Source organism: Solanum dulcamara, chromosome 4 (genome assembly GCF_947179165.1).
Source record: "Solanum dulcamara chromosome 4, daSolDulc1.2, whole genome shotgun sequence".
Classification (NCBI taxonomy): Eukaryota; Viridiplantae; Streptophyta; class Magnoliopsida; order Solanales; family Solanaceae; genus Solanum; species Solanum dulcamara.
Genome location: NC_077240.1, coordinates 31,071,979 through 31,084,411, shown reverse-complemented (window position 1 = coordinate 31,084,411; position 12,433 = coordinate 31,071,979). Strand labels below are relative to the sequence as shown.

At 31.4% G+C, this 12,433-nt stretch overlaps 1 protein-coding gene across 1 annotated transcript; it reads left to right on the top strand.

Moving 5' to 3' along the window:
• Positions 1 to 4,740: 4,740 nt before the first annotated feature.
• On the top strand, positions 4,741 to 10,017 carry LOC129887247 (sodium/hydrogen exchanger 1-like). The gene is made up of 15 exons (XM_055962268.1): positions 4,741 to 5,038; positions 5,312 to 5,500; positions 5,601 to 5,719; positions 6,449 to 6,546; positions 6,662 to 6,721; positions 6,809 to 6,855; positions 6,969 to 7,163; positions 7,267 to 7,313; positions 7,596 to 7,662; positions 7,794 to 7,894; positions 8,004 to 8,105; positions 8,208 to 8,346; positions 8,430 to 8,492; positions 8,607 to 8,690; positions 9,250 to 10,017. The coding sequence occupies exons 2-15, from the start codon at positions 5,327 to 5,329 to the stop codon at positions 9,565 to 9,567; spliced, it is 1,614 nt and encodes a 537-aa protein (XP_055818243.1). The 5' UTR covers positions 4,741 to 5,038; positions 5,312 to 5,326; the 3' UTR covers positions 9,568 to 10,017.
• Positions 10,018 to 12,433: the final 2,416 nt, after the last annotated feature.

Genomic DNA, 12,433 nt, shown 5'->3' with positions numbered 1-12,433 from the left:
AGCCTGGCATACTGTAAAACTAAATACTGACTAGTGCGAAAGATTTTAAAAGATGAGCATGCAATACACTAACATAGAAAACAAACTCAATAATTTTATACATAAAAAACTGAAATCTATATAATATGCATATGTTTGTAAAACAACTAAAGTTGTAACTCAACTGAAAAGATTATGGGGACAAGACCCCAGGCTACCTAAATACTCTACTAACAATATTTAATAACTATTTATACTCCGGATAAATTGGAGCCCTCCGAAAGCGAGGAGGTCTCACCAAAGTTGGATGAAAGTGACATCCTAGAGATGTGGCTACTACCGATCCTGAGTACCTGAATCTACATCATAAAATGATGCAGCGTCGAATGATGTTAGTACATGAAATGTACGGTATGTAAAATAACTGAATGAAATAACTGGCTAAAACTGAACATAACAAGTTGAATAAATAACTCTGAATAAAAACTGAAATAAACTCAATTGGTTAGTAAAACATACATATGTGCTTTACCAACAAAACTTGTAAAAATGACTATATGCAATAGTAGCAAATACTATAAATAATATTAACTTTACTTCTTTTGGAGAGTTTCTCTAACTAATAACATTCACTATGAGCCTCGTGATGATACAAAGTCTAGCCCACGTTGCCAGAGCCATTCAATACCTTCCTAGAGTAAGGAACAATAAAACTGGACTTATGGATTCATCTAAAAGCCCTTATCAGGGGTTGGGTGAGGAGTCGACACAATTCTATCTACACTGATGGGGCAATTTATGAAATTTAAGTTATTTGAACTCATATTCAAATCGGTACTCAATACTACTTCTAAAACATGCAATAACACTAATAATAATATCAGCGTGAGTAAATACTTAAAATACTTCTTTATAAGAAGATATTGATCTTTACTTTAACTGACTGAACTTTCTTTTAAATCTGTTTATGCTTCTTTAAATGATTTTTCAATCACCCAACCAGCGTTTGATCGATGAAACACCTATTCAAAATTGTTCAACACCAATGAAACGCATGCTCAAAATAGAAAACCTCCTAATTTTTCCTCAATTGGCGCTAGACCTTCGTTTCGCCTATTGAGAATTATTCAATGCCGGAGAAACATATGTTAACGACAGAATGTCTGACAAAATTAAAATGATCATAACTTTTAACTCAAAATCAATTTAACGAGAGATCGACGACTTTGAAAAGAAGAGTCAAAGTCCTTTAATTTGATAGGTAATGTGACACATAACTCTTCATATTCTATGAGATATGCTCCTTTGAAGTTGATCCAAGTAAAATCTTGCTTCGAAACACAGTCTGTAAGGAAGCTTTCAACTCAACTTTGTACTAAAGGATTCATATGACTTAAATTCCTCTCTAAAATATTCCACACACTTAAGAATTGATCTTAATACTTATACACAATTAGAAATCACCTAATACAAACCTATATGCATACGTAAAATATTTGGGTGTTAACTTAAATTTTTTTGGAATGTTACAATTGTAATACTACATTTAGGAGTTGAACTAAAATTATGTTACTGGAAAAAAACACTAAGTTATGTTATTTTGTATGGTTGAAAGGTTATTGACATTTCATGTTAACGAATAAGGAATATTTTAATTTAAAGTTTAAACTTAAGGGACCATTTTGGCCCTTTTTTGACCATACGAAAAAATTGACTATTTCATTTGGGAAGTCATATTACAATTGGATTTAGAGTAATGGAATGAAATTATATTTTTTTATTTACTTATTTGGTTAGTAATTACTTGATCAACATCAAAATTAATGTAATTGAAAGGAGCATTAATAAATAATAAAAACATAAATATATTTCACTTTATAAAATGGAAGTTTTTTTTCCACTTTATAAGAAAATTTTACTTTATCAAAGAAAAAATCACTTTCTTGATCTTCACATTCATACTTTATTAAATATTTTTTGGTGTTAACACCAAATATTGGAACAACATTCTCCATGATCGTCGTGAGACTAGGATCCGTGGTGAATAAAAGCCCCGTAGTATGAATCTAAAAATAAAATTAAAAGTTAATTTAATATAAGGCATTAATAAATAATAAAAACAGTTAAATATTTTAAAATAAATAAATAATTAAAATAAACCTGTGTTACATCAGAATCCCCAATAAATGAAGGAATGGCATCTGCCATGGTCGTCGTGGGGCTAGGATCCATAGCAGATGAAGGCCCCATAATATAAATCTAAAAAAAAGTTAATTTAATATAAATTTAAGATATTAATAAATAAGAAAAACATAAAAAAATTTGGTAAAATATGAAACATGAAAAAAAAAAGTGAAAAGTTTTCATAAAATAAAATTTTCTTATAAAGTGAAAGATTTAATTGACTGTTGTGCGGAAAAGAGTTTTTAACTGTTTTAAAGTTTTTGTGAGTATTCTTTTTTCTGATGGCACATAAAATTCTTACTACCAAACAAAAAATAAGAAGATGCATCAACACCCATCTGTCTGGACAACTGGAAATGTTGGAGACTATTTTGTACTTTTGCATTAATTACCAAAAATTTAAAAACCATATAATAAACATTTTATATGATAAATGAAAAGATATCTACAAAAGAAGGGTATATAGTGGTCCTGTTATAATATATCCAATCTTATGTCGATCTGATTATCATGTGAAAGGAGAGAAGGGGTAGTGCTTATATATATGTTTCAATTTTGAAAATCCAATTACTTTTATTGAGAAAAAAACAAATTCTTATTATTCCTAATAACAAGTACTCATCTGTTCTAAAATAGTCGTTATATTTCACTTTTTATAAATCACTAAATTCAATAAGGTTAATTTAGATACTCAAAAATTATACGTAAAGTATTATAAATTATAACTTTTTCATATCACATTTTAATATATTGATCAAAATTCATACCGTTTGACTCTAAAAAAATAAAATTATAATCAATATTTTGTTACGGAGCGAGTAAAACTCAATTCTAACTTGTCTTCTTATTACAACCTATGGGATCTTTTTTTTTGATAGCCAAACATGTGAACATGTTCATGTATGACTATTTTTATGAAGCACATTTATGTGTATATATATATATACAAGTACAATTATTGAAAGATAGTTGTTTGTATTGCTAAAAATAAAAATGAACATGGAATCGTTTCATCACGACCACAATTTATGCGGTAAATTTGATTACATATCATACAGAATAATTAATCAAGATCAAAATTAAGTATATTTAATTTGTGAATCAACAAAGATTAATTATTGAAATATTTCATATGGTATGTTAAATGTTTTTCACTTGTATAGTAAAAATAAAACAAAAAGAAAGAAACGCCATAAGTCGGGGCTACAGCCTAAGATTCCAAAAGACACAATCATCGCCATGGTGGGTGCCTCTTCTTCCTCTTCATTTTTATTAATTCCTCTTGGTCTTGATAGATCGATTCGATTCACTTTTAAGTATTAAAGATTCAATTTACTATTTTTTGGTTTTTAAATAAACTAAATCGCTAACTAAATTAATAAGATATTTATTATCAGTTTTTGATTTATCGGCTTCTAGTATTTAATGATTCGGTTTTCAATTTAACCAATAAGAAAATGCTTTCAAAACAAATATATGACTTCTCCAATAATTTAATGCGATAAAGACATACAACGAAGCAAGAAAATTAGACGTTCCTATTGTGAATACTCACAATTCATAACCCTAGTCGTCTTGCAATTCGTAGCCGTCACCGTTCTTAATTCTTTAGATTTCGACGTTGTGAACCTTAACTAATACTAAAGATTAAGGGAACGTTTGGCGTAAGGGATAAACATAAATGGTCCTGGGATAAAAAAATAGTACATAGATAAAATTTTGATGTCTTGTTTGGTTGACAAGTTTGGGGTAACTTATTCCACCATTTATACTATAGTGATGGGTTAAGTTATACCATATATATGATGGGATAAATTATCTCACTTTATTCCAGGATAACTAATCTCAAGATAATTAATCCTGGAATAACTTGTGCCAAACCAAACAATCCCTAAAGGGTAAATATAATCTGATATAGTGATTCTAATAATATTTTTTGTTTGATACTTTGATATTTATGTATGAATAAAAGTTAAAATAGTAAATTCTTATAGTCTTGATGGGTTATCGGTTTACTCAATAATTCAATATTAAAAAATCAATACCGAATCAATAAGCCAATAATTTTTTTTATATGAATCCATTAAATAACCGTTAACCCAATAATTCAATAATAATAAATCAATAACACTTTTTTGAATTTGATTTATCGGTTGATTCAATTTTTGCACTCCCCTACCTACCTCTGTCCCATTTACGTGATACTCTCTCCTCAGTCAAAAAATAAATAAATCACCTTATTATAATTTTATTATAATTAAATAACTTTAAGATTTTTCTTTTATTCTTAATGGAATGAATTTCAACTACAAAAATATTTAAGAATAATGAGACGGAGGAAATAATAAATAATAGAAGATTTTTCCTTTATTTTAGTAAGTAAATCTAATTCATTTTGATAATGTTTTACTTACTTTCCTTATAGTTAATTAAGTAAGTAGTAATAGAAATTAGCAAGTGACCAGATAGAGAAAAACGGTCACAAATGCATCATTAAGCGGTCAAAAATATATTAGAAAGAGAAGTGTGTGTGTATCTGAATTCCATCTAAACTATAAATTACTCTTTAATTCCATCTGTCCTTAATCCTTCCTCTCCTTTCTCATCTCTCTCTTAATCATTTCTCTACAACTCTTTGATTCTGAATTTGATTTTTCAAAGCGCCAGAATTTCCTACTCAATTTTGCGCTTTCTACAACTACTTCTGATTTTCTGTTCCTTTCCAGTTTTCTGAATTCTGTTGCTGTTTGATTTTGAAAAGATTTGACTGTTGAATCTGCAGCGCTTTCAGTTTTTGCCAAGTTTCATCTGAGATCTGATTCAATTTCCAGTCGTTATAACCTCAATTCGACTGCCAATTTTCATCGGAATATTGGTAAAGTTTTGTTATCTTCATTCATTTTGATTTTTTTTTCTATTTTTCTTCTGATTAAGTTTATTTATACTTTGATATAAATGCTAATTTGAAGAAATAAAGAAAGAATATCTACGAGTTTAATTCATGTGGCTAGTTTTGATCCTGAATTTTGAGTATTTTATTTATTTAATATTCACAAGCGCCACGGAATTGTTTGTAGCTGCATTTATACGCTTTGTATATATGTGGATTTTGTGAACTGTGTGTTATTTATTGGTTTCTTTGTTGCAGGAATTGGTTGCAAAAATGGCGTTTGACTTTGGGACGCTGTTGGCAAGTTTGAACAGATTATCAACTTCTGATCATCAATCTGTTGTGTCAATTAACTTGTTTGTTGCGCTTATCTGTGCGTGTATCGTTATCGGTCATCTACTAGAGGAAAATAGATGGATGAATGAGTCCATAACGGCCCTTGCTATCGTGAGTTGGTTTGGTTGATGCTATTACTGTTTTTTGTGATATATAATGAACTGACTGATCTCTCTATATGTGTTTGTGGTTCTTCGCCTTTCGATGACAGGGACTTTGCACTGGAGTTGTCATTCTACTAATAAGTGGAGGAAAGAACTCACATATTTTAGTCTTCAGCGAAGATCTTTTCTTCATTTACCTTCTTCCGCCCATCATTTTTAATGCTGGGTAAGTTTTGCATTTAAAATATGTATCATCTTTCCGCAGAACAAAATGTTTAGTCCATAATGTTTATGTAGCATTATAGATTGCAGTAATTACCCAATGACTGCTTACGAGTAACTGATGCATTATCTTGAAAGCTTAGAGCTCAATTTTTAGAAGGGAAGGTATTCATTAGTCAATCTTGTTCTTTAAGCTTTGTGCAATGCAAACTAAGCAAGGTATATAAGTGGAGAAGGGTAATGGGGTGAGTCTATTATCCTCAGTTTTGAAGTGCTGCGGATGGTCATATTTGTCAATTCATTAAAGAAAGTATTACTTGTTCATAGTAAACAACTTCGAATTTTTTAATTGATGTTTGGACAAAACAGATCTGTCATTAAGTCTGGCTTGTAGAACCGACTTTCGGATAACTATTAATCTTAGCCGGTTAGCCCCTTACTCAAAAGTTTCATCAAAACACCATATGATATTACTAATTTATACTATATATAGCTTCTACATAAAATATTTCCCACCACCAACCAAACAGAGAAAATCATATTTTGGAAAGTAATACCAAACACAAACTAATGCTTTTTTCTTTTACAATGTTGAAGTTCTTGTGGCCTTCGGAACTCATTGGCCTTTTACACGGCAAGCTACTCGGTAGCATGTGATATTTGTTTGATTTGACTAGGTTTTAAATTGTTCAAGCGATGAGTTAATTTTTCTCCTTCTTGTTCTGTTCCTCAGGTTCCAGGTGAAAAAGAAATCATTTTTCCGCAATTTCAGCACTATTATGCTTTTTGGGGCCGTTGGCACCTTGATATCATTCATTATCATATCATTTGGTGTGTATTTCTATCCTTTCCATCCTTTGTTTTTGTTTCCCTGTGTAGGAAGTTTCATAGCATTTATTACACTCATGTTTCACCCATTAGTAATAATGTCTATTTTCCTTATCAGGTGCTATTGGCATTTTCAAGAAAATGAATATTGGGAACCTTGAAATTGGAGATTACCTTGGTACTTCCTGTTGGTTCCTCTATGTTATTTATTTTCGAAACTGTGATTGATTCTGCTTGTCTCTCATCTATCTCTGTTCGTTTCCAGCTATTGGAGCAATCTTCTCTGCAACAGATTCTGTTTGCACCTTACAAGTCAGTATAAGTCGAACTTACATAATAAAACAACTACAAAGTCGTAGCATTGTAGGCTGTCAGACTAGCTTTTCTCTTACTGATCAGGCATATTCTATTTGGAAAATGTGTAGGTGCTTAGTCAGGATGAAACACCCTTACTGTACAGTCTAGTGTTTGGGGAAGGTGTAGTGAATGATGCCACATCTGTAGTTCTGTTCAATGCTGTCCAGAACTTTGACTTATCTCATATCAGCACAAGCAAAGCTCTGGAATTAGTTGGAAACTTTCTATACTTGTTTGCGTCAAGCACCATCTTAGGGGTTGCTGTGAGTCTCTCTCTCTCTCTGCACATGCTTGTGTGTCCTTATTTGTGACTTTGTGTGTGTGCATGTTGCAGCAACACTGACATTTAATATTTCCCTGATGCAGGCTGGTCTACTGAGCGCCTATATAATTAAAAAACTCTACTTTGGAAGGTTCGTGTATATTTGCTTTCACTAATAAACATCCTTTTGTATGCTCTTCTTAGTTAGTTGCAATAGGCAAATATTTGTATATATATATATATATATATATATATATTAGTCCTGAAGTTGGTAAATTGGGGTTTGTGCAAAAGACTAGTCAAGAAAATTGACTACTGGTGTCTTCTTAGAAATTTTGTACTCTTAGATTGCACAATTTGAAGCTTACATGATAGACAAGAAAGATGTCTGTTTATAAAGGTCTTTGATTACTTACTTCTTGATGATCTCCAGGCACTCCACTGACCGTGAGGTTGCTATAATGATACTTATGGCTTACCTGTCATACATGCTTGCTGAAGTAAGTTTCTTGACTATGGGCTTGCTAACATTTTTTCCTTCCGAAAAGAAAATTAACCACTTCCTTTCTTGGAAATATTTATCTTTCTATAAAGTTATTACGCTGAAAGTCTGAAACTATGTCGATTGCAGTTATTCTATTTAAGTGCAATCCTCACTGTGTTTTTCTCTGGGATCGTCATGTCTCACTACACCTGGCATAATGTGACTGAGAGCTCAAGAGTCACCACCAAGTATGTTTGTACAACTTTCGGAACTATATTGATGGAGTGTGTTCAATTGCTCCTATTTCTGCCCTTAAGATGGTTTAATCCTAACATATCATCTTCATCTGTTTCCCAGGCACGCTTTTGCTACGTTATCATTTATTGCTGAAATATTCATATTCCTTTATGTTGGGATGGATGCCTTGGACATTGAGAAGTGGAGATTTGTAAGCGACAGGTGAATTTCTATATCATTGAAGTTGATTATTTACTATTGATTATATGTAAGTGGAAAAAGTCTTACATGATTGATGGTTTTTTGTTTCATATCTATTTGCAGCCCTCAATTATCAGTTCAGGTTAGCTCAATATTGATGGGTCTTGTTTTGGTTGGAAGGGCAGCCTTTGTTTTCCCCCTGTCATTTTTGTCCAACTTGATCAAGAAGTCTTCGGATGAGAGGATTAGCTTTAACCAGCAAGTATGCTCTAATAACCTGTTAGTTACTCAAAAAGTCCTTCAAATCATATGGCCTCTCGTTATATCCCTTTGCTGATTTTGCAGATTACAATATGGTGGGCTGGACTTATGCGAGGTGCTGTTTCAGTGGCACTTGCTTATAATCAGGTAAAATACAAGTATCTGATATCACTCTGGTATCAAATTTGATGGATTCTTTTATCACGTTGCATATAGTCTTGAGAAAGTTTTTTGACTGTTTACTCAATTTTGTGCTTGCAGTTTACCAGGGCAGGTCATACTCAGTTACGTGCCAACGCAATAATGATCACAAGTACTATCACTGTTGTCCTTTTCAGCACAGGGGTAAGATATCTTACCTCTTTGTATACATTTAACAAACATATATGAAGTAGAGAAACACACACCAAAAAACATGCTCCTTCATGGTCAAGAAATTGAGCATCTGAATTTTTTTTCTTCTGGAAACTTCAGTGCATACATTCAAACAAAATTTTAAACCAGACTTGTCTGATACTTCCCAACTTGTAAAAGATTTAGAAACAGCTTTCCAAAATTCATGTGTTTGCCTTGTTATGCATGTAGAAAAAAACCTTGGAACCAAAGCCTGGGTGGCTCCAAATTATAAATTACAAGCCCCTTAGTCGAGCTCTAATATTGTTGATGGTGCTCATGCTGGCGCCCTGTGGTAGGTAGGGAGCAGAATCGGAGTGAAACATATCAGAAATGGTTTTAGATTACATCAGATGTGAACATTTTATTGAGAATCACTATGTCCTGATTCAAATGATTTTATTTGAGACCTCATTCTTTCAACAAGAAACAATTCTAGAAAAAGAAAATACTCTAGGAAAAGTCAAACATTTTGAATGGTGTTTTTACCTTCTGTTTTTGGCCTTTACAGGTGTTTGGATTGATGACAAAACCTTTAATTAGATTATTGCTACCCTCACCAAAACACTTGAGCAGAATGATCTCTTCTGAACCAACGACCCCAAAATCCTTCATTGTGCCACTTCTTGAAAGTGCACAAGACTCAGAAGCTGATCTGGGCCAAAATGTACCCCGTCCCCACAGTTTGCGGATGCTCCTATCAACACCATCTCATACTGTGCATCGTTACTGGAGAAAATTTGACAACGCATTCATGCGTCCTGTTTTCGGTGGACGAGGTTTTGTACCTTTTGTTCCAGGATCACCAACTGAACCAAGTGATCATTAATTGCATTGCTGGAGTTGCAGATTACAGAAAATCATTTCTGTCTTGGAGAGTGAAGATGGGAGTTTTTCGGTTCGAGTTTTTGTTTACTGTTAATAGCTTTTGAGTGTGTCCATGTGGTTAAAAAGGGGTTGTCTAGTTTATAGGTTGATGCTAAGTATATTCATTTGGGTGATCATGTTTTCAGCTCAGTTCTCTCTTTTGGTCATTGCTGACAATTTCTGTCTGAATTCCTAGGTTTTCTCCGGGACAGTTATTTTCTTTCTTTTTTGGGGGGTAATTTATCAGAACACCAGATAGGTGTATATTCTGTAAGGCATATGGCATAGCTACATTAATTATCTTGTAAAATCCTTCTACAGGTTAGAGAGTGGTTCTTGATGATGTAGATTTCACATGGTTGTAACATTGTCATTGCTCAGTAAAGTTGCTTAGATACAAATTCCTTGTGAATTCTTTTGCAAATTTCTAGGTTAATTTATTAGTTATTAATGTCGTGGATGAGTTTTATAATTATATCCCTTCCTCATACCACCACCACATTGCACTTAAGTTTACAACTATATTAGGAAGAAGAACAACTTTTTTACCTAGCTAGGTAGTGTATTATTTACCAGTTATAGTATAGCTTTTACTCTTATAGATTATAGACGTAGTTTTCTTATTGAAAATAGCAAAATCAGTAAACGTGTGATTGCTTTCCTATATGAGTGAATGGAGCATAATTGAATTACAAATGTGTAGTGTTTTTGTAGTTACTATCAATTCAACTATCTGCTTCTGATTGACCTAAAATATATACATTTATACTATATGAGTAAGGTTTTTGACTGGTTTCTAAGATTTCACATCAATAAAATGAAAAGAATGGCCTAATTTTACTTGAAACGAATTTAAGAAAATACAGAAAACTTTTCAATTTTAATCCTAAATTAAAGTTTGAAAACATCAAAAATATTTAAGACTAGAAATTATATCAACAAAACATGCATGTCTACTAGGGACAAATTCAACTTGTGATTAAAAAAAGTAACAATATCAAATATTATTACAGGCAAAATTGTTGAAACATAAACATACATATTAAGAGAGATGTTGGATGATTATGATAATCCTAAGTTTCATGTGAGTTTGAGAGATAAGTAAAAGGCTTTAGAATTTGTGAGAAATGATCTTGGTGGGTCATACAGGAGACTGCCTAATTTTTTTATATTTTATTTTTACATGATAGAGTATTTTTCATCCAGGTTCACATGAAAATTATACAACTTAGAGGATGGACATTTTCTTTGTGCATTCATAGATGCATCAATAAAAAATGAGAGTATTTTAGGCCAATTATGATTATTAAGGAAGTTTCTTTAAAGCCTCATACAAACAAACAATAGTTAGCACATTGAATACAATATGTTAGTTATTTTGAATTCAAAATCAGATGATTAATACATACCTTAAATAAAATAATATGCTTATTTAATAAATATTAATTTCTACTTTCAATTATGTATTAAAGTTATATCTAAATTGTATTAACACTAAATTGTCTTCTATTGTGTAGGAACTATATTGTCACTACTAATGCAATTGTAAATTCTGAAAACAATGCATCATGACGATGATTTTTTTTTATTTGAATAATTAAGAAAAGTATGATGAATACAGTTTCAAATAGACATGAGAGCATTATTAAAGCAACTTCAGTAGTTTATAATGGAATAATCATTTTTGCATGCATTTGACATTTATGCAAAAGCATAATGATTTTTTTTTTCTTCAAAATATCAGTATAAGATAAATGAGTTATTCCACGCTATGACAACTATAATACATAGCGTTAGAGTTTAATTAAAACATGAAGAAGATTGAAGAGACAGACAAAAGAATTAAAGACTATTTGATTGATATTAGGTATACAAAATAATTGCGTGTGTATGTCCAGATAAATAAAACTTGAACAATGACTTTCAATATCGTAAGACAATACATTCAGTAAATAAGAAAGTTAGATAGTTGCCAATTGTATAATAAAAAGGCGAACCCATCGATGACCCTCTAAAGTTGGCACCAATTTTCATTTAAACACCTCAACTAAGCTTTGTTCATTTTAGACACCTTATGTCAGATCCAAATGTGTCATTTTGACACTTTTTTCACAGTCAGCAAAATATAACGTGTGTATGTTTTACACTCGCGAAATGACGTGTAAAATGTCAAATGAAATGATGACATTTGTCATTTGTGTTCAAATAATTTTTAAATAACGATTTTTTAATAAAAAGAAAAGTAAAAAATATTTTATTAAAATCATTTCTGGGCTTATTTTGCAAGAAGTTTCAAATGAGCTTTAATAGAGTCTTCTAATTTCTATCTCAAATACTTCAATCCAAAGTGATGGAACAATGTTTAAATCAAGCATTGCAATACGAATACTATTATTGTTCATTCCAAACAAAATTTAGCACTCAATATTTTTTTCAACTTTTTTTTGAGATTTTTTTTTGAAAAACTTTACTTTTGAAAAGATTCAAAGGCAAAGACGAAAAACAGGCATAGAAACATCTTCTTGAAGATGAGAATTCTCCGGATCTTAACAAAAATACTCCTTTCTTCGCAGATTCGAAGCACAACTCATTCACAATCTTCCAACTTTTTTTTCCAGTCAACTTCACACTCTCCCGATCCTTACTTAATAAAATTAATTACATAGCTTTTATTCAATAAGAATTTTCAAGTTGTGGATATATGAAATGAGGTTTCATTGAAAATTATTTTAGATCCAGATTTAATTTTTTTGAATTATTATTACGGATGAATTAGAAGAGTGAAAATTTGGTGGTTCTTGGTGGAGAAAAAAGTAAATGAAGGAGAT

Bases quoted from the DNA above. Each gene is read 5' to 3' on its own strand.
- LOC129887247 (XM_055962268.1), top strand. From the start codon at position 5,327: ATGGCGTTTGACTTTGGGACGCTGTTGGCAAGTTTGAACAGATTATCA. The intron at 5,720-6,448 runs GTAAGTTTTGCA...TCTGTTCCTCAG, and splicing joins CCCATCATTTTTAATGCTGG to GTTCCAGGTGAAAAAGAAAT. The intron at 6,856-6,968 runs GTCAGTATAAGT...GAAAATGTGTAG, and splicing joins ATTCTGTTTGCACCTTACAA to GTGCTTAGTCAGGATGAAAC.